The 22,273-nt window shown below is 34.9% G+C and overlaps 1 protein-coding gene across 1 annotated transcript in view; it reads right to left on the reverse strand.

Annotated features, from left to right (window-relative positions):
* LRP1B (LDL receptor related protein 1B) overlaps window positions 1-22,273 on the reverse strand; it is a 2,241,805-nt gene that overhangs the window by 334,478 nt on the left and 1,885,054 nt on the right. Inside the window, exons 46-51 of the mRNA XM_088842364.1 lie at window positions 19,626-19,754; window positions 16,721-16,840; window positions 8,447-8,560; window positions 8,054-8,203; window positions 5,266-5,388; window positions 3,104-3,223 (exon numbers count right to left, since the gene is read on the reverse strand). Of these exons, the coding sequence (XP_088698490.1) occupies window positions 3,104-3,223; window positions 5,266-5,388; window positions 8,054-8,203; window positions 8,447-8,560; window positions 16,721-16,840; window positions 19,626-19,754 (756 nt within the window). The remainder of the gene's footprint in view (window positions 1-3,103; window positions 3,224-5,265; window positions 5,389-8,053; window positions 8,204-8,446; window positions 8,561-16,720; window positions 16,841-19,625; window positions 19,755-22,273) is intronic.

The following is a 22,273-nucleotide window of genomic DNA, read 5'->3' on the forward strand; positions in this document are numbered from 1 at the left end:
GAAAATGAGCCAAAGAAAAAATTCATGGCTTCCTTCCATAGTTACATTTTCATCGGGAGACACATTGCCATTCGCAGGGAAATGAATCCCAAGGGGAAGGAAGACAGTAGAAGGAATTCTACCAGATCCATTTTGTGTACCTGTGCTGTGCTATGCTCGTAGAGAAGGCAATGACACCTCACTCCAGTACTCTTGCCTGGAAAATCCCATGGACGGAGGAGCCTGGAAGGCTGCAGTCCATGGGGTCGCTGAGGGTCGGACACGACTGAGTGACTTCACTTTCACTTTTCACTTTCCTGCATTGGAGAAGGAAATGGCAACCCACTCCAGTGTTCTTGCCTGGAGATCCCAGGGACGGTGGAGCCTGGTGGGCTGCCGTCGGTGGGGTCGCATAGAGTCGGATACGACTGAAGTGACTTAACAGCAGCAGCAGCTGTGCTATGCTAAGATGTGTCAGTCATGTTTGACACTTTTGTGACCCCATGGACTGTAGCCCGTCAGGTTCCTCTGATCATGGGATTCTCCGGGCAAGAATACTGGAGTGGGTTGCCATTTCTTTCTCCAGATGATCTTCCTGACCCAGGGATTAAATTTGCACCTCTGATGTCTCCTGTACTGGCAGGTAGGTTCTTTACAACTACTGCCACCTGGGAAGCCCCTGTGTACCTACTCAGATATAACATTTAATTGGTTTTATATCTGATTTAGTAAGTATTTTAGAAACTATCCAATTTTGTATGTATTTTAGAAATAGGAATTCTGATCCTAGTTCTGCTATCACTGATTCACTGAGTGACCTTGGCAAATTTATTAACCTCTGTGAGTTTTTCTTTCTTCATCTATTTTATGACAGAGGTGAACTAGACTATGATTTTCAAACTGAATCCTCAAATCCCAAGTCAGAACCACTGGAAGAATGTGTCTACATCAGAATATTTTGAAGTGGGGATTAAGAATCTATTTGTTTTAACAAACCTCTGAATAGGAGTTTTTGTACACTAAAGGTTGAAAACCACTCAGATAGATTATTTATAAAGTTCCTTTCTAATTCTAAAATATTAAGTTTATTCATTGACTGATGCTTGGTTTGAAGCAGTAATTTTTAAGCAGCTACAGCTTGGTAGTATATAAACTGCAGCCTGTGTATATATTTAATAGCCTGGGTGTTTTGATGACAGGTAAACATGTCCATTACCATTAAATACTTAAAAAAAAAAAACTTATCAGGACATTGATAAACACTGACACAACAACACTATTCTGAAAAATAAGAGAGGGAGCAGAAACAAAAGAGAATGGGATAAATTCATTTAGATATTACACATTGGCCATGTCAGATGATCATGATAATTGCACAAGGTAAATGTTTTATAACCATTTAATAAGAAAGGAATTGAAGGAATAAGGAATAAAATGGACCGGCCCATGATTACATTGCTGGAAAATGCAGATGCAGGAGAATTCAACTCTCTGTCATTTTAGAATCTTTACCAGTTCTATTATGCTGTGTCCACTTAGAAAGCATAGCAATATCAAGGGGGCCATTTAATGTAGAATTATACAAAGGGTCAAAAGCTAGATAACTTTAAAGACTGAAAATACACTCAACCTATTGTAAGTTGGTAGTTAAAATTAAACAAAGAACTCTACTCAATACTCTGCAATGTCCTATATGGGAAAGAATATAAAAAAAAATGAGTGGATATAAGCATATGTATAACTGATTCACTTTGCTATAAACCTGAAACTAACACAACATTTTAAATCAACTATACTCTAATAAAAATTTTTTAAACAGAAATATTTAATAGCAAAAAGAAAGTAGATAAAATAGATTGGCCAGTCATCAGAATAACTACTGATTTCTTTTTCCTTTTAGAGGTCTTTGATAGTAATCTTTCTACATTTATCTTTATCTGTTGTATAACTAAATTGTTTTAGTTTTGTAAATAAAAAGTAGATTTTAGGTGGGTTAATACAGGAAAATGTCTACTTTCCACGGATATCTCCAATTTTATGTTACATACAGAGAACTTGATTTTAGTGTGAACATTATTAATCTTATATTCATGTTTCCATGATAGTGACCTTAAGAGAGGCCACAACTCCCCAAAATTTTAAAAACGTGTTAAGTACACTTCACTTCATAATTAAGCCTTATTCTGACTCAGGTCCTTATCACTGCAAAATGATGGTGATAATAGTTATGAAATATAATATAATAAGCAAAGAATATAAAGCTATAGGTACAAATACACATGTGGAAACAGATCAGAAAGATAGAAAAACCGACATATGAATAATTTAGTAGAAGGCCTGGTCAATTATGATAAATTTATAAAGGTTAGGTTGCTTCCTTTTTCTACTTCTTAAGAAATTCATTTATTCATTTATTGTAAATTATTTGTTAAACATCTGTGATTAATTGAAAGAAATCACACTGAGTTTGTAGAAAATGTAGTTGATGGATAGTAAACATAGACATTTGACAATGTAACTTTAATCATATAAAGCTGACTTTTAAAGTACATTTTATTACTTTACAATATTGTACACTATTATAAAGTAATTAGCCTCCAATTAAAATAAACAAATTTAAAAAAAGGCATAAAGTACATTTTAAAATCACATACAGTAACCTGTTTCCTTACTTTCCATTTAAAATAATTCAGCAATAGTGATTACTATAATACACATACACACACGCTGTGTGGGATATAAGCAGGGATAATAAATTTGGAGGGGAACTGAGCAATACTAATCAAAAACAATGAAAATTTTTCAGTCATTTCATCCTGGTAATCCCAATCATTGTGATCTATTTGGAAGCAGTCACTGAAGACTAGAAATACAATCATTGTGTCAATATTCAGGAAAAAATCCTAAAACCATAATAGTAACTGTGTATGTATATATATATATGAAATATATAGATTAATAGGTTGCTATAAAAATAATGAAAACAGCTACATTGAAATGTATATATATATAAACTTCATATTAAGTTTGAGTAGAAAACAAAGTTCTCTGCATATTCTAAAATGACAGAGCATATGTATTATACTCCTAAAAATTGGATGAGAACACAAAGGAAACAACTCACCACAAATGCTATCACTTTCATCTAATCCATCTTCACAATCATCCTCTCCATCACAAATCCAGTGTTTAGATATACATTTTTCTGTGGAACATGCAAACTGGTTCCAAGAACAAGAAGAATCTAAAAAATATACAAGAAGTTTTGTTCCAGGTGCAAAGGAAAAAATGAATCATTAGAGACCATCTTAGGAAAAATCTGATAGTGAGGAAAGTCTTCTTTAGACTTCACTAAAACCAGTCATCCCAAATAAAAGAAGCCACTTTCCTCTTCTCTATGCTGCTGCTTCTAAGTCGCTTCAGTCTTGTCTGACTCTGTGAGATGCCGTAGTCGGCAGCCCACCAGGCTCCCCCGTCCCTGGGATTCTCCAGGCAAGAACACTGGAGTGGGTTGCCATTTCCTTCTCCAATGCATGAAAGTGAAAAGTGAAAGTTAAGTTGCTCAGTTGTGTCCAACTCTTCATGACTTCATGGACTGCAGCCCACCAGACTCCTCCATCCATGGGATTTTCCAGGCAAGAGTACTGGAGTGGGTTGCCATTACCTTCTCCATGACATTACTATAAATTTTTGATAATTGCTTGCATTTTCCTTCTGAATTATCCAGGTCATACAACATTGTTTCTTCAACATACTCTCATAGGGTATGACTCCAAATTAGTCAATATGCTAGTCACTCTTCCTAAATGTATTCCTGTCTTTTTCTAACATGTAGGGTACAAAAAAATAAAAGTCCACATGTGGCATTCTCCTTTTATTCTGTTATTGAACAGTTGGAGAAAAAAAAAAATTACATCCTAGGCAATGTCACAAATATGGTGAACTCACCACCATACACATTTGTTTTTAAAGGTGATATGACTCAGAGGATTTTAGCTCTATGATAAGCTGTCAGTTTTATATCTATACATACTTAACGTACTATACATACTTAACACTTTGATGTTTTTGTTTTGTTTCTCACCCTTGGGAACACTTAAATCTGACTAATATCATCCAGATTCATTGGCATGGTGACTGTTATTTTATTACCAAATTATGCATTTATGATAGTATAGTTCATTTATTTACAAAGTTTGTGACTGCTCTCCTTCCTTTATCCTCAGTTCATTTATCACCAGCAAACATCCAAGAATAAAATTCTACTGAATTACTACATTAAAATATAAACTAGTATAAAATAAAATTTGATTTTTATATATTTTTATCATATCATATCATAAAGTTATTTAAAACTTTGCATTTTTATTTAAAATATTTACACACATGACCTGTGAAAAGAGAGATGTTTAAAAAAGCTGAAACCAGAAAAATATTAAAGAAGATACAAATGTATAATGGCTTCTGTTCAAGAAATCATGGATCTATATAAACTATTTTTAAAGTTCTCTGTTAATCTTGTTCAAAATCTGACTCTAATATAAAGATATATAGCTTCTTAATCAAACAAAATGCCCCTTCATATTTCATGATGATATTTACTTTTATGGGAGTTTGACTTTTCTTAGACAATCATTTTTAATCCTTTTTTCCCACTCTGTTCACCCTGGTGTATGTTATTTGAGCTAAATGAAAATAGAGAATTATATGCTTTTAAAAATTTGGCTGGATATCATAAAACTCATAAACTAACAAAAAAAGTTAAATATTTTCTTACCTTGCCAAGTGAAATGAAAAGTACACAAACAGAAATTAGGAGGTGGATGGGGAGAGATTTTTTGAAGAAATGCAAGTTTTAGTATACTATTTAAACCTATACATGTAAGGAATAGAAACATTTAGGATAATAATAGTTAATAACAGGTAGGAAGAATATAATGGGTTGTGTAAATTAAATCCTTATTTTTCACAACAGGAGGTAAATATATTAGCATCTAAAGTAAATAAGTCAGGAAATGAAGGTATAAATATATCATTTAGATTGATGGCGGTATCCACTAGCAAAAACAGAAAAGGTTAAAAGAAAAGGTTTGATGGGAAATTATTATTCTCCATTATAAGTTTTTCTGTTCTGTTTTAATTTTTACCATTTGTATTATTTCATAAAAATAAAAATTGATACTAAAATTGATTAGCAATATTTTATGTAAAATTCCTATGTAAGGTGACATCAGTATATAAATGGTAATATAGTTTATAAAAGTAAAGGAAGATATAATGTCTTACCACAGTGGAATTCATCAAGTCCATCCTCACAATCTTTCTGACCATCACATACCCAGGTATTCAAAATGCATCTTCCACTAGGACAACCAAAATAATTTTCTTCACATTTGTGTTTGTTTTGAACTGTGATAAAATATAGAATGCAGTGTCAAATAAACTACTGTCAAATAAATAAATTAAATGCCAAGTAAATAAATCAAATGCCAAGTTAATAAATCTTAGACTTCTGCAATGCAGACAGATATCAAGACAGTAGTATTCCTTGAACTGGAAGAGATAAATAACAAGAAAACTTAAATAAAAAAGAGCTGAGATGTTCTTTTAAAGAATGTCCAGATCATGAAAACCAACGAGAAATTAAAAATACGGAACAGAGGAAATCAGGGAGACATGCTAACCAAATCCCATCTAGGATTGTATCATGGATCAGAAGAAGGATATTGATGGAGCAAGTGTTTAAATACAAATAATGTAGAATTAATAAAAGTAAAATAAAACAACTGAGATGACTATAAAATAAGTAAACCTAAGGCCAAAGTATCATTTTATGTGGAAAATATTCTTAATTCCATACTCAGAAAAAATAAATTACAAAATTATTAGCAGGTTTTTGCTGAGCAAGTGTAAACTTTATGTTCCACACTTGAAGAGTACATAGGCTTTGACAAGATTTATATAAGTGTACTCTATTTTAGCTTCTCCCTGGTGGTCTAGTGTTTAGGATTTGGTGCTCTCACCATCGGGGCCCTGGGTTGACTTTGGTCAGGGAAGTCTTTCCTCTTCCTGTGCCCCTGCCACCTACCAACCTCCCATGAGTGACCATACCACCTTTTGGGGCTTCCCTGATGGTTCAAATAGTAAAGAATTTGCTTGCAATGCAGGAGACCTGGGTTCAATCCCTGGGTTGAAAAGTTACCCTGGAAAAGGGACTAGCAACCCACTCCAGTATTCTTGCCTGGAGAATTCCATGGACAGAGGAGTCAGGTGGGCTACAGTCCATGGGATTGCAAAGAGTTGGACATGACTAAGAGACTAACACTTTCACTTTCTATCTTAAGGAAGAAAAACAAGTTGCAATGGAATCTCTGAAATTGTTCTACCTTAAAAATTATCATGAGAATGAAAAGCACCTGTATATAAAATTATTGTGTATATTTTATATTTTTCAGACTATGGAGTATTATATTATTATAACCTCCAAGAGCACATACAAAATACTAGCTTTTTCTCTTTACTGGATATCATTGGTCTCCTTGTTCCTTCAGGTTTACATAGTTTTAGAGTGACTGACTCACAGCCAATCAGGCAGTAAATATTAGAGTACACTTGTTAATCACACTACTGTGATGCATGACTATTTTAAGATACAAAAATTACCTCCACTTTATTTTTTTAACACAAACTTTGTAGATCTAATTAAAGATGAAAAATCACTTTTGAGGGAGTCCCCTGATGACTCAGGTGATAAAGAATCTCCCTGCAATGTGGGAGACCCAGTTTCGATCCCTGGGTTGGCAAGATCCCCTGGAGAAGGGAAGGCTACCCACTGCAGTATTCTTGCCTGGAGAATTCCATTAACAGAGTAGCCTGGTGGGCTAGAGTCTATGAGGTTGCAAACAGTCGGGCACGACTGAGCAACAAACACACACACATACATTAATAAGAATAAAATTCTATGTAAAATAATTTGTAGAGGATTTGCAGTGAGCTACAGTTCAGCGCCTCCCGAGAAGTTCTCCAGTTCCTCCTAGGACACAGCAAGTCTTCAAACCCAGAAGGAACATCATAGAGTGCTACAGACTGATGACCATGTGAGGAGAAAGGGACCTGTCACTGCCCAATTAATTGACAGATTATATACTATTAAGAATGTCAGTTCTTTACAGTAGACTGTGTGTGTGCACTTGTGGAATACAAATATGTGTGTGGAATACGTATGAATACCATATCTTAAAATATTTCAAAAATTATTACACATCAACAACGTGGAAAAATTGAGTGCAGCAGCAGGGTTAGGAGAAGGAAATAGCAGTATGAGAAGACATGTAGTAGAATCCTACAAGCATATCTACTTTCAGTTAGTAATTTATGGTCTGTCTTTCTGATATTATTATATATTTTTAAACTTTGTTTCCTCAAATAGTTAGAAAGAAACAAGTTCATGAACTTCTTATGGAAGGCAATTTCTAAGAATGCATATGACGCTGCTTGTATAGGTAAAGATGGCTGCTGCTGCTGCTAAGTCACTTCAGTTGTGTCTGACTCTGTGTGACCCCATAGACGGCAGCCCACCAGAGATACAAATATACCAGTCTGACCTTTATGCAGTAATGATAACTTTTACCCATATTACTATGCTGAAATATTATATAAGCTGCACCAAATAGCCTAGTATGACAATACAAACATAATACAAGTAAAGCCAGTAGTGAGAAACATAGTCTACCTCTTATACTATTGATAGTTTTCTCTCAGTATATACTGCTTCTATGAAAGCTTTATAAATTACACATTTTAAGATGTTATCACCAATGTTAAAAGGATTAACAAAGAAATGAACTTGAAAAAGGAAACTGATCCAAATTTAGAACAGATTTCTCGAGTATCATTCCATAAGTCATGAAAAAAAAATATAAAGTGCTATGTTTAGAACAGGATGATCATTTTTAATTTAGTCTACAACATTTGTTTTAATCTTAGCCACTGAATATCAAGAATGAAAATTAATAAGTTTGTGCTATACAACATAAATCTTCAAGGCAAAGACTGTTGTTCTTTCTAGAATTACCTGGGCATTTTAATTCATCTGAGTAGTCTCCACAGTCATTAGACCCATCGCATATCCAGGTTGGCAGAACACACAGTGAGGTAGAATTGCATCTTATGAACCCTGTGGTTTTCACTCCAAGTTTATAGAAATATGTACAGTCTGTATTATCTATAAGGAAGTAAACAGAAAAATGAGAAACACCTCATCTGCAAAGATTATGAGCCTTTTATGTAGGTCACAGAAACAAGAAATGCTAACCTCATTTGAAGAAGTAAATACGCAATTATCCTACACCACAGGGGTTAATTGCATATCAATTCTGGACAAGGTTCAGTGAGGAGCTGGACACTATTCAGTGAAATGTCAAAGGTGCACAGGCATGAACAAACAAAAGGTAATGGAATATCTTACTGCAGTTCTTTTCATCTGAAGCATCTGCACAGTCTATGTTCTGGTTGCACCGTGCTGATCTCGGAATGCATGTACCATCTGTACAGCGGAACTCAACTGCAGCACAGGTTGAAACTAGAAAAATAGGTAAATAAATAAATGGATAGGTAAGCTAGATAATGGTTCCTTGTTTTTAACATTTTGAGTGCTTTAATTCTTATATTTTGTTTGGTTTTGCTTTTGAAACTCTGGGCAGTTGGACTTGACCCATGACTCCCAATCCCAAGCTTGGGTCAGATGCCTCAGATATTCTCCCCTGTCACACAGTTCTTCCTATGTTGTGATCCTTATAATACTGCATTGCAATTGCCTGCTTGGATATCTCTCCGCCCCATTAAATTGTAAACTCCATGAAAGCAGAGGCCCGTGCCTTAGTTTACATTCAAAACTAAGCTAACAAACAAACAAAAACTAAATAAATAAATGCTGCTGAAAAGCTCTTTCCTGTCAGCTTCAAAAGAATAGGGTTACAACTCTAAGCAAATGCCTGAGTGTGTACAGAGAAATCTTAACTTGTTTGCTAAGAAGTGGAATGTTTCCTACTATGATAAAAAGAGATGGACAGAGAGACAGAGACTGAGGAGGAAATCACTGAGTGTTTTCTTTATTACTCAAAGATGAAATAGTTCAGCACTGCTAGAAAGTCATCATACTATGTTATCTTCCTTTATATGCCACATCACTAACATTTGGTATTGGAAATATGGATGCCTCACACCAAGAAACATATAAATGTGGTATGACTTGTTTCTGTTATTGGCAAGTAAGGCTCTCCAATTCCCTGCTATGCTTAGATGAAAATCAGTTTTGATATGCTACCATCATTATATATTCTTTGTACAGAATTGCTTATTCTTAATCATATATTCCTTTCTACTTTGCTTACACATTCATTACCATATAATGTTTTCCAGCAATATGTTGTGAACAGGTGCATGGCTTGCTTTGTGTGTTAGATTAACTTAGGTGAGAATTTTATTCCAAATTCAAATTTCCACAGGTTGATTATGTTAATGAGCAACCCGAAGGGCTCTTTGACTCTGCCATTTTTACTAGTGTTGATACTCTAAAGAGCCTATTTAATTATAAATATAAATTATATCAATTGTAAATGGTTAAAATGCTATCTTAAAATATGCAAATTTTACTCAAGGGTGTGTATGTCATTTGTATTTCAAAATGCACTGCTCTTATATTTAATTGTATCTTGCAATTGTATCCTTATTTGCGTTTAAATGATGATTAGAATAAATGTTTTATTTACAATTTGCAATTATAATTGCTTCACTGCTTTCTTCATTAAAAATAACATCTTATCATGTGAAAAGATAATGTCATTATAAGTTGAGATAAACACATTGTTTCAAAGAGGAAAAAATAGATATTTTTCTTTTATGCTAAATAAAGCAAATTCTCTTCCATATTCTTTTCTAATGCATTTCAGTGCAATATTTTTCCATGGAAATAGTAAATGGAATACATAATTTAGAAAATAATCATGATAAGCATATACATTTTGCTTCTGATTTTGCTGTCTTTCAGCAGTCTCCAAGAGGTTGTGTTCCAAAAAATTCCTTATAAACACTATATTTCAGAATTCATTTCTCTGTGAAACAATATTCTGGATAGTGGTAATATTCCTAATCAAGTTTACAAAGATTTATTGCACAATGCACTTAAAATTTTATCTATACTTGCAGTTAGAGTTTGGGATGCTAGAAATCCTAATGCTGATGTACTGGGACAATCACAGTCCATTCCACCATCTCCATCACCCTACAAACTTCCACAGATAATCTTCTGTGTACATTGCATGGAGTCCACCTGAGTGGATATTGGTGGCAGATAGAAAGACAAAGGCAAATCATGACTCCATGACAGGGCGATGGCATTTCAGACAGTTAAGAGGACTGGAGTTTCAGGGATTTCACAGTAATGGAGTTTCAAAAGTAGTGTTGAGTGCTCTCAACTGGAAGTAAGTGTAAAGAATGGCTAATGAAAAGAGTGGAAATGTGGAGTAACTAGAACATGGGTCTTGGATAGAATTCTGGGAAGAAGAAAAAATAAACAGAGGAACTATGATCTAACTAGATGAAAAGAAACTATAACTTTAAAGTTGAGAAGAGTGGTTAGAAAATAGTATATAAGAGAAGGGCAGGGGGAAATGAGGTAGAGAGGTCAGGAGAACTGGAGAGAGGATGAAATACTTTTTTTCCCATTTTTTGCAATCAAAAATAGGGCTGCTGCTGCTGCTGCTAAGTCACTTCAGTCGTGTCCGACTCTGTGTGACCCCACAGAGGCTAGGAGAGCATATTAGAGTGTGTGAGATGTGCAAGTGCAACCAGTTGTGCCTTCACTCCTAGTCCTATCTCCATAGATTCCATGACTTGATTTAGAGTTTGGGAACAGCTAAAGAAGGCAGTGGCACCCCACTCCAGGACTCTTGCCTGGAAAATCCCATGGACAGAGGAGCCTTGAAGGATGCAGTCCATGGGGTCGCTAAGAGTTGGACACGACTGAGTGACTTCATTTTCACTTTTCCTTTTCATGCATTGGAGAAAGAAATGTCAACCCACTCCAGTGTTCTTGCCTGGAGAATCCCAGGGACGGGGGAGCCTGGTAGGCTGCTATGTATGGGGTCACACAGAGTCGGACACGACTGAAGCGACTTAACAGTAGCAGCAGCAAAGGATTATGTAAGGCGATAAGTGGTATTGGAATTGGGCATATTAAGTAGTTACACAATTCCATAAACAGCAGGAGCAAGGTGGTTGTGGCGATTAACATCTCCAGCACTTGTAGACAAGAAAGGAGAGTTGTAAAACAGGAGAAATCCATGATAATAGAGCTTAATTAGTAAGCAAAATTTTCTTGTACCAAAACTTCTTCCTTTCTATTCCCTCTGCCATATTCCCTTCTATGTTGTTTTGGTCAGTCAAGTACAAAATTTGTTTCACCCTAGGGTGAATTTGAGGGAAAAAAATAATGGGATCTTTAATTTGTCAAGTGAATATGAAAAGTTTCTGACAACTTTTCTTCAGGCTAAAAGTCCTGGAGAAAAAGAGAAGAAAAAATACTGTAGTCCAAATAAAGGTAAACTGAGTGAGAAATACTATACTTTTCCCTCCAGATAGTGCCAAAAAATAATAATAATAATAATAAAGCCTACAAATTGTGAGTGACACCAGGAATAGCAATGAGACACTACAAAGGAAGATCTGACGGGTATTGAGGATCAAAAGTAGCATCAAGAGAGAAAGTAAAAGAATATACTTTCTTTCCTTCATATACTTTCTTAATTATCCTATTTAATCCACTTCCTTCTTTCCATGTTAGTTAAAATATTTAATTTGATAGCAAAGATATAAAACTGATTAGTCTTTCCCTGGTTTTTAGGATGATTCTTATAACTAAGCTAACTCACTGTTTTTCCAACTCCCTTACCCAGCCTGTAGCGAAGGGGAAACTGTCAAGGAAAAAATATATTAAATGCACTGTCATATCTCTCCTGTTTACTTTCAAACCACATCTTTTATTTAATATACTGCTTAGGCTCCAAGGGTATGTGAACCCAGAAAGAATGATTTCTCCTCCAGGTAGGCTTATCCTTTTCCTTTAGCTTGCTGTTTTTGGAATCTTCAAAGTTTTACTATGAATTTGGGGAAAACAAAAGAAAACAAAACACCAGCTTTCTCTACTCTAGGTTGCCTTAGAAGTGCTTATTTCTCCAGTCCACCTAAAAGTGTTCAGGTGGCTCAAGGAAGTTCTTTTCAGAGGGATATATTCATCTCAACAGGGAGCAAAGGAGGGATAGTGTGCAATCTCCACAAATCTATTCACTCAAACAGAAGAGGAATGAAGAATGACAAACTTTCTGAACAACTCCTCAGATCCCCACCAGACAGCTTGATGTCCTAAGCTCTCAGTTATGAAAAGAATACTACAAAGAGGCAGTAATAAAAGATTGATGAGGATTTGGGGTTTCACTTTGCTTCCTAAGACAAGAAACCAAATATAATTCCTTACAATATCTATTTCTACAGATAGATTATTTGACTATATGCCATTAAAAAAATAATGTTAATTGCTATTAACATCTAAATTAAACAAACAAAACTGTAATAGTACTTCAGATAATTTACAAATGATTCCACCATAGCTTTTCTCTAAAGCCTATTAAAATCTCTCTGTATTTATTGATATTTTAATGTACCACTTAAATTTTATTTTTTACTTTATTTACATTAAACAATAACATATGATTTGTGTGTGTGTGTGTACATATATGATCTCTGGAGAAGGAAATGGTAACCCACTCCAGTATTCCTGCCTGGGGAATCTCATGGATGGAGAAGCCTGGTAGGCTACAGTCCACGGGGTCGCATAGAGTCGGACACGACTGAGCGACGGAACGGAACGAACGGAACGGAACGTACATATATACATGAAACAAAGCACTATGTCCCCAAGTTGCAATGATTATAGAAAAAGAGAGTGACTAGAGAAATAATTCTTTTTTCATTCTTCCTATGCCTATTTATGTTCCTTTTCCTTCATGATCTTTCATGTGCTGTAAGTGTCCATGTGTTTGATGGACATACATCTGAATTAATGCTTATAAGAAACTGGCTTATGGAAAAAATACCCAAGTTAGTATTTCCCCTGTGGCATGAAAGAATACCATATGAACAATCTTAATATCAGAGGAAAATCAAACCGAAAAGATTAATATGTAGTAAGATTTCATATAAAAAGCTACCCATTTGTTTATCCTACAGAAGCTAGACCATTTACTTAAATTTGCTAACTTACAGTATGTAACACAGCATCTATTTGAGCATGGGTAGTTTCAAATGTACTTCATTATATAGGAAGAAGTTCAAGGCATACAATTTTGTTGTTATTGCTTCACAAGATATCCAATTGTCATGATCACTACACTATTATTATCACAAAATAAAAGTTTTGACAGAAATTTGAATCTCAAACATGGTACTTCTGTCTCCAAATATATGGCTGAGATGGCTATAACAGAAACTAAGAGTTTAGATTAAAAAGGCAAAAATAAAATTTTGAGTTATTTATATGGTTATTCAGCTGATACTGATGTCATTAAGCAAAATAAAACCTATCTATACTTTTAGAAGACTTATGGTTTCAACCAGCCACATAAGAGTTTCATAAACACCTACCATGTTCTGGGTACTATATTTCATAAACCCAAATGCAGCAATTTGCTTACTGCTTTTTAAAAGAAACCATTTTCCAAGAAAATCCACAGTAACATTAAATTTACATGGCTTCTTTTGCCATGGAAATGTATATTAAAATCTACTTTCTGCATCTATTATTCATTTCCTTCATATTCTAGCTTTATCTTTTAATTTTTATCCCAGCTTACTGTTTTCATGATAGTCTTACCACCTTGCATAATAACTAATAGAACATATCCATTTTTGGGGTTTCCTTCTACTTTCTTGTCCTGTCTTCCAAATGCTTATCTGTTTCCTCCACTAACTACCAGTGTCTTACACAATTTATCGATTTTAGTCTTTTATAGATAATACAAAATCACAGTTAACTTTCAAATGTACTTGATTCCTCCTAAACTACAGTATCTACTTAGATGGTAAACTTCTCAAGTGTTTCGCCAAGATCATATACTCTAAGATGACAGAGTAAATTATCAATCCTTTATCAGCTACAAAATAATTTGTACACATTCTACCTTCTTCCTTAACTTTTTATAGTCTTCTTATTACAACTGTACTTCAAACACCTTTTCTCTACCATCAACCTTTTTAAAAAATAGCCTGAATTCACTGTCTTTACTCTTTCACCATTCATATTTGTCTCAATCTAATGCGATCCGGTATTTCCTTCCCATTCCATTGAACTGACTCTTGAAGGTAACCAAGAAATTATAATCTGTTTGCAAAGTATAGTGGACCTTCCAGTCTATGCCTGCCCTCTTGCCTTCTCTGTAACGCTAACTTATCCTCCTTTATTTAAAAAAATAATTTCTTATGAAGCTCATTTTATTACTCTTGTGGTATATGTTTCATTTTTATATTAGCGTCTTCAATTTTAATTTCAACAGGTCATTTTGAGGCATTCTCCTAAAACAACTCCTACTTCATACCTCCTTTGAGTTCTCTCTCTTTAAGAAATCCAAGATCAATTCTTCTGATCTAAACCTACTATCTGAGCTCCATATCTCTGTTTATATATATATAACCTTTGAACAGTTCCATTTGAATGTCTGTATGTACCCCAACCTCAGAATGTGGACCATTCGTATTATCTTATCCCTGTTTCACACAACAAAAGGCAGGCAAAAATAAATTTAAAAATTAATGAAAACAAATAATATTTTAAAAGCAGGCAACACACACACACACACACATGCCAAGATGCTTCAGTCATATCCAACTCTTTGCATGGACTATAGCCTGCCAGGCTCCTCTGTCCATGGGATTCTTCAGACAAGAATACTGGAGTGGTTTGCCACGCCTTCCTCCAGGGGCTCTTCCCAACCCAGAGATTGAACTCAAGTCTCTTATGTTGCCTGCATTGGCAGGTGGGTTCTTTACCACTAGCACCACCTGGGAACATCCCCTCCCACCCCCACCATATCCTCTATTCCCATGTTTCTTACCCCAAAATACCTGTTATGCTACCATTTAAAATTCTGTTGTATCTCTCTTTCTCCTCTTTATTCCTAGCTTTCACTGCTGTAACAGCCTTCTATTTTGTCCTTCTGGTCTCAGTATTATCGCTTTAATTATAAAAATCAGTTTTTTTACTCTTTTTTTTTTCCCTTTCTGGTGACTACAATATAAAGTTCATGTTCTATAACATGACACCAAAAAAACCCATCATATCCCAGTTCCTTCTAACTCACTTCATTTTTGTTGACACTCCCCAATACGCAATCTTGCTCTAAGCATCAAATTACTTTCAGTTTTCAATATTGGTCCCTCCACTTGGAATTCTCTTGTTTTGAAATCATTCCACTGTTTTTAGTCTTTGACATTAGTCTATGAAACCTTTCAGGTTACCTCCAAGTAAAAAAAAAAAAAAAAAAAATTCTTAATAGTGCAATCATAGCACCTCATATTCATCTTTACCTATTTAAATGACTATCTTTCACTTAGAGTTTGATCTAAATTGAGGGCACACACAGAACTTAGAAATTTTATGTCTCTATTCTTAAAGAATTTCACCCAATAAAGTATTTTCAATAAATGGAAATATTTTTAATAGGAAATTGATTTGGAAAGATCTGTTGAGTCCAGATTTTAGGAGACCATAAATGTCAGACTAAAAACTTGTCAAACGTTATTCTGCAAACGTTGGGATTCTTTATCTGAGGAATAATTTAAAAAAAACAAAAACTAAATCTTTACATAGCATTTACTACATGACAAGTTCTGTTCTAATATTAATACACTTCTTTAACTGTTGTCTCTTTCCTAATAGTTTGGAAAACTGAGACACCAGTTGGTTAAGTACCTTATCCAAAGTTTCACAGTTACTGTTACAGCTGGGGTTCTATTCCAGGTAGTATGGCTGCTGATGTGTTCCATGGTAAAATTTTGAATTTAACATGGTAAAATGTTAAAGTGTGTTAGCATGAATACAAATTCAGATTTATTGGAAAGAGTAGCAATCTTTCCAATTTATTTCCAAAAGGAGATCAATTAAAAGGCTGTTAAGCTTACTCTGTTAAGCTAGGCTCAAAGTAGACTGAAAGGGAATATATTTCAAAGAATTGGAAGATTTGTTGATGATTGGGCATGTGGCTAGTAAAGCATGGTGGAAGGGGGAACAAAGAAGAATACCAAGGTTTCCTTTCCAATAAGTAAGAAAATGAAGAGATCACATGTAGAAGACAGGATTAAGGAATGAAGGGGAACATTTTGGAGCAGTAAATTCAGTATTATACTTTCTGGTAGAAATGTCCCAAATAGAGAGGTTGAACTGAAAAGGTGAGAAAGAATCTTGAAGTGAGCAAAGAAAGAAATAGAAACCAGAAATAGAAAAATAGTCATCAATTTTCAATTGACTCTAATAACTCTCTTCAGCAGCATTGACCAAAGCATGGTCCATAGATGTTAGTCAGGGTTATATATCAAAAAGGTGAAATTCCAGAACTCTCAGGAATATACTGTGGAAGAGTTTGGGGAACACTTAGCATGATGATATTCCTAGGCTGATGTGACATGTGTTTACCTTTACAGTCTAATTCATCAGAGTTGTCTCCACAATCATTTTCACCATCACATAACTTGCTGTGAGGAACACAACGACGATTGTAGCAGGGCTTGAAACCTCTTCGGCAACTTCTGTTTTCTTACATGGAAAAGTGAAAACACATACTTGGAGGGCTTATAGAAATATTTTCACAAAAAGAAGATCACAGGTAAGATCTCATTCACAATAACCAGATTGTGGATCTAAAGAACAGGTGCTATGTGGCATTCAAGTTCTGGATTAGAATATCTATGAAAAAACTCTTTTTGACTATTTTAACATCAGTGATTCATACTTGGAGATCTCATCAAATTATACCCACTTTATTGCTTCTGGCATTTCTTTCAGGTAGGGCAGAAATAAACTTATATCACATATTCATTTCTGAAGAAATGAATCTCTACCTCAAAAGTAATAAAGACACTCCAATACCTATCCCCTATCTCCTTTGCACCCCACAAGTATTTTAAATCAAGAACAAGATGTGTCAAACAAAACATTTACTCCTGAATCAGTGAATTAAGAGTCACCTATTTATCCATAAATTTCTCTTAAAAATCATCTTAAAGGATCTACTAGAATTTTCGAAGCAGAAGAATAATTGCCTTCTGAAATCTGTTTACCTTAATAAGAATCTGCTGACATTTTCTGATTTGGGGCAGAAGATACTACTCACAATAATAATAGCTGCCATTTACTGAAAGCTTCTTTTGTGCGAAGATCTATATTGAGCATATGTAAATATACATATGTTTATTTAATGTTCCCAACCACCATTCCAGCTAGGTTTGCTTTGTAGTGTGCTGTGTTATGCTTAGTTGCTCAGTTGTGTCTGACTCTTTGCAACCCCGTGGACTGTAGCCCTCCAGGCTCCTCTGTCCATGGAGATTCTCCAGGTAAGAATACTGGAGTGGGTTGCCAAGCCTTCTGCCAGGGGATCTTCCAGACCCAGGGATCGAACCCAGGACTCACGCATTGCAGGCGGAATCTTTACAAGCTGAGCCACCAGGGAAGATTTGTAGTGAGAAACTAAAATATAGGAGAAGTAATGGCCTTTCCTCATACTAGTCACAAACTAGTAGATTTGGGAACAAACATTTAAACTCAAATGTGATTCTAAAATCTGGAATCTATACCTGAAATTGTCAAAGTATAGTCCACAGGCCAAATGCAGCATGTGAACCTGATTTTATCTGGCTCTGGAACTAATAATGATTTTTACATTTGTAAAAGTTTGTTTAAAACACTAGAATATGTGACAAAAGCATATATGATTAACAAAACCACAAAACAGCAGCTTAACCTTTACAGAAAAAGCTTGCTAACTCCTTTTCAGACAAAGGTTATCTGCCTTCTAAGAAGATAAAAATAATGTGAAATATATTCTCAAGCCAATTCATCATAATAATGTGAATTTGTAAGCTGATTATTATCACATTTTTATATGCGTTAATATTTTCATGATGTACAGGACATCGCTATTGATTTTGATAAATACATCATTTGAGGTAAATTCCCTAAGATTTAGTTACATGTTGATTACAGACAAATTACATTTGACTATCATTTTAGCCAAGGATGTTTACTCTGCAGTGTAAAAGAGTAACAAAACTTCTTGTGAATTTCCCAAAATCCACCTTCAGTTCAGTTCAGTTCAGTCGCTCAGTCGTGTCCGACTCTATTGTTTTAACTTGGACAAGAAATAAAACAAAAGAGAAATACAGAAGCCAAATACAACAATTCCAGATATAGATAGCTAAATTTTGAAGAGCATATAATAACAATACTACACAGCATAAGAATAAATCAGACTACTTTAGAAATATTCTAGATCAATTCTACATCAACTATTAATGATTGCATAGATGCATGCTTTCAGGAAAAATATTGTTGAAATGAAGGCAAGTAACAGTTGGAGAAGACTCTTGAGAGTCCCTTGGACTGCAAGGAGATCCAACCAGTCCATTCTAAAGGAGATCAATCCTGAGTGTTCATTGGAAGGACTGATGCTAAAGCTGAAACTGCAATACTTTGGCCACCTCATGCGATGAGTTGATTCACTGGAAAAGACTCTGATGCTGGGAAAGGTTGGGGGCGGGAGGAGAAGGGGACGACAGAGAATGAGATGGCTGGATGGCATCACCGACTCTATGGACATGAGTTTGAGTGAACTCCGGGAGTTGGTGATGGACAGGGAGGCCTGGCGTGCTGTGATTCATGGGGTCGCAAAGAGTCGGACATGACTGAGCAACTGCACTGAACTGAACTGAACAGTTGCTTACTATAGAGTCCAAAAGCCAGTTTATATTTCTATGGGACAGAGAAAGGTTGACTGTCATTTGGTGTCACCTACAGAGGCACAACTGGTGGAATTCCATACTTAATGGATGCCAGGGCTAAAGCAATCAGCCTTTGTACCTAAGGACAATAGCCCTGGGATAATCCTAGAAGCAAAATTATTTAGAATGAATAAGACTCTGATACTAATACAACAATATGCTATTGACTGATGGTGGACTTTTGCTGCAGGTTAAACCTGCAATATCCAGCCAATAACTAATACTTCTGACATCTTTAAATGTAAGCCTAAAACCTTTTGCTAATGATGAATAACTAGGCAGCTCAAAAACAGGCTCCTGTGTATTTAAATTTATACTTCAAGCATGGAAACTATGAGGAAATTCTTCAATTAATATCATGTGTATTTGGTAGGAAATAAGGTGCCCAATTTGAATAAGAACAAGCCAAATCAATTGTTAATCTACATGTTAATGAGAGGCAGTAAGAAGATCATACATACAAACCAAATGGAGACAATCATACCAAAAACTATAAAAATAATTGCATTTCTCTGAAATGAGAAAATCACACACTGAAAACTTACCACAGTAGAGGAGTTTTTCATCTGATTTATCCTTACAATGAGGAATGCCGTCACAGGTGAGCTGATAATCAATACACTCTCCATTTCCACACTCAAATTCTGAATAAACATTGCAGGAAGAATTTTTAGCTGAAAGGAAAAAAAGTCAACATTTCATGTAATAACAAATATTTTTGATGTCATAACAATTGTTTCCTTTAATCTTAATCATAAAAATAAACTAAATTTTTTATATAAAAATTAATAAAGGGCAATTGTTTACAGAATTTCTTTACAAAAAAAATTAAGAGGGATGCTTTTATTGTGTTGTTTTCAAGCTTTCTTTGCAAATGTTCATAAGTTTCCTGACTTTATCTTTGTGTTTAAAGTATGCTTGTGATTTTGTTATTTGGTGACTGTACGTGTGTGGAATTTGGGTGACTATATTTATGCATCTTGCTTAGCACTTATCCTAAAAATAAATGTTGAAAAGAGCCAGTTAAATAAGCTCTGTACATACTGAGAGTGTTTTTGTATTTTCTTATTGAAATCTCATATATTCTTCAATACACTGAAATTTTTTAGCATATAGAGTTCTCATCTTGGATGCCTTGATTGATTCATTTCACTGAAGTCTCACCTCCAAATGTCCTTCCTCCCCAACTACCTGCTGAAAAAAATCTCTGTAACAATTTCTATCACTCAGAAGTACTAGAATTGCTGAAATTATTCTCTATGGAATAGACAGAGCCTCTTGTGCTATTTACATTGTGAGAGGTACCAGGGAGAAGACCCTCTCTTCCTGCCATATGTGATCAGTACCTACTCCTTGAAATGCATGGGAGTCTGTAGGGGGTGCTGGTAGAGGACAAAGATAAACTGAAAAGCACATGCAGCAGATGCTTATGGGCTCCGGTTAACCACTGCCGTATTGTCCCACTTCTAAGTGCCAGGATTCTTATAAGAAATTTAAAGCCCAAGTTTTTATGTGATTTGACCAACTTGTGAGTACAAAACAACAGCCATGAGTACAAAGAAGCTTTTCTATAGCTATGTTTCATCCCTGGAATGCCAATATGTGACCCCTGTTTTAGAATGATCTCTCTTGGGGAAAATAGACATTTTTCAAAAATTTATTTATTTTTAATTGGAAGATAATTGCTTTATGATATTCTGTTGGTTTCTGCCATGCACCAACATGAATCAGCCTTAGGCATACATATGTCCTGTGCCTCTTAATCCTGCCTCCCACCTCCCACACTATCCCACTCCTTTATTTTCATTCTTAAACAATTGATTTACTAGCAAGCTTTTGGAGTGCAATGTTTCTCCTGCATTATTTGCTGTCTGCTTGCATATACTCAGTCTATTGGGCTTCCCAGGTGGTGCAAGTAGTCAATCACCCGCCTGCCAATGCAGAAGATGTAAAAGATGCAGGTTAGATCCCTGGATCAGGAAGATCCCTGAAGGAGAGCACAGCCACCCACTCCATTATTTTTGCCTGGAGAATCCCATGGACAGTGGAGCCTGGTGGGCTACCACAGTCCATATGGTAGCAAAGAGTCAGGCACAACTGAAGCGACAGCACAGCACAGCACTCAACCTATTGCTTGTAGAAAAACCATACCGGGAAAGTAAATCATTTAATTATGTTGGAGATAGTTAGAATTCACTTATCTCTACTAATGCAAGAAATATAGCTTAATTTTATAATTTGCTATCAGTTTTTAGGATTTATTTCAGGAATATTCGATTAAATAGACACTAATACTCTTTGAAGTTCCCAGTGTTTTGTTTCTTTATTATTCCTCAAATGTAACAATTTTTACAGAATATTTATTTTTTCTCTATCTACCTATTAATGACTTATAATTTAACTTTTTATATGATAGCAGCCCTCTCCAAAGTTATTTTGTTTTTCTTGGTGCAGTCTAAATTTCACTAGTCAGTAGCTAAGGTAGAATGCCATTTTAGAGGAAATAACAAGAAATTAAGAGTCTAAAAATACCACTCACTTTAAAGAATTATTATCTTTAAGAAGAGTGCTGACTTACTGCCCACAATCACCTTAGATCATGAACTGAATAAAATTCATCCATTTACTGAGAGTCCATTAGCCTTCTTAACTTGTCTATTTTAAACACATACTGCTTAATTTCTCATTTCCAGTGAAAAATAATTGCTATGATATAAAATGCCATATTTTGGTTTTATAATCACTGTACTTTTGAGGAAAAGATGATAATATTTATGGTAAATATGGTTTATTATGTAAAAAACAAATATTGTATGAGCACAATTCTTATTTAGGTATGTCCATTTGAAGAAATAGTATTGAGTATTTTCTGCCTCTCGCTGGAAACAAAAACTGTGGTTCAGCTGTCCTCCATTCTCTTACAAGGTAATTGCTTCATCTAATTATATTTGCTATTCTTATTTCTGTTATGGGTGTTAATAAGGTTAGCAATGTCATGTAAAATGGAATTGCCTAATCTTTTTTCTCAAGAGTTATGACAACAAATGGTTTTCTCTCCTTTGCCCTCAAGTAGGTGTTAGTAAATAACCTTTCACCCTTGTAATGCTGCTGTTAACATTCATAATCTGCTCTGGGTGAACTAATTCAGATGTGGACCCCAATATTCCAGAAACATCATTTCCCAAAGACAGAT

Source organism: Moschus berezovskii, chromosome 2 (genome assembly GCF_049115385.1).
Source record: "Moschus berezovskii isolate FMDL1 chromosome 2, NW_MosBer_1.0, whole genome shotgun sequence".
Taxonomy (NCBI): Eukaryota; Metazoa; Chordata; class Mammalia; order Artiodactyla; family Moschidae; genus Moschus; species Moschus berezovskii.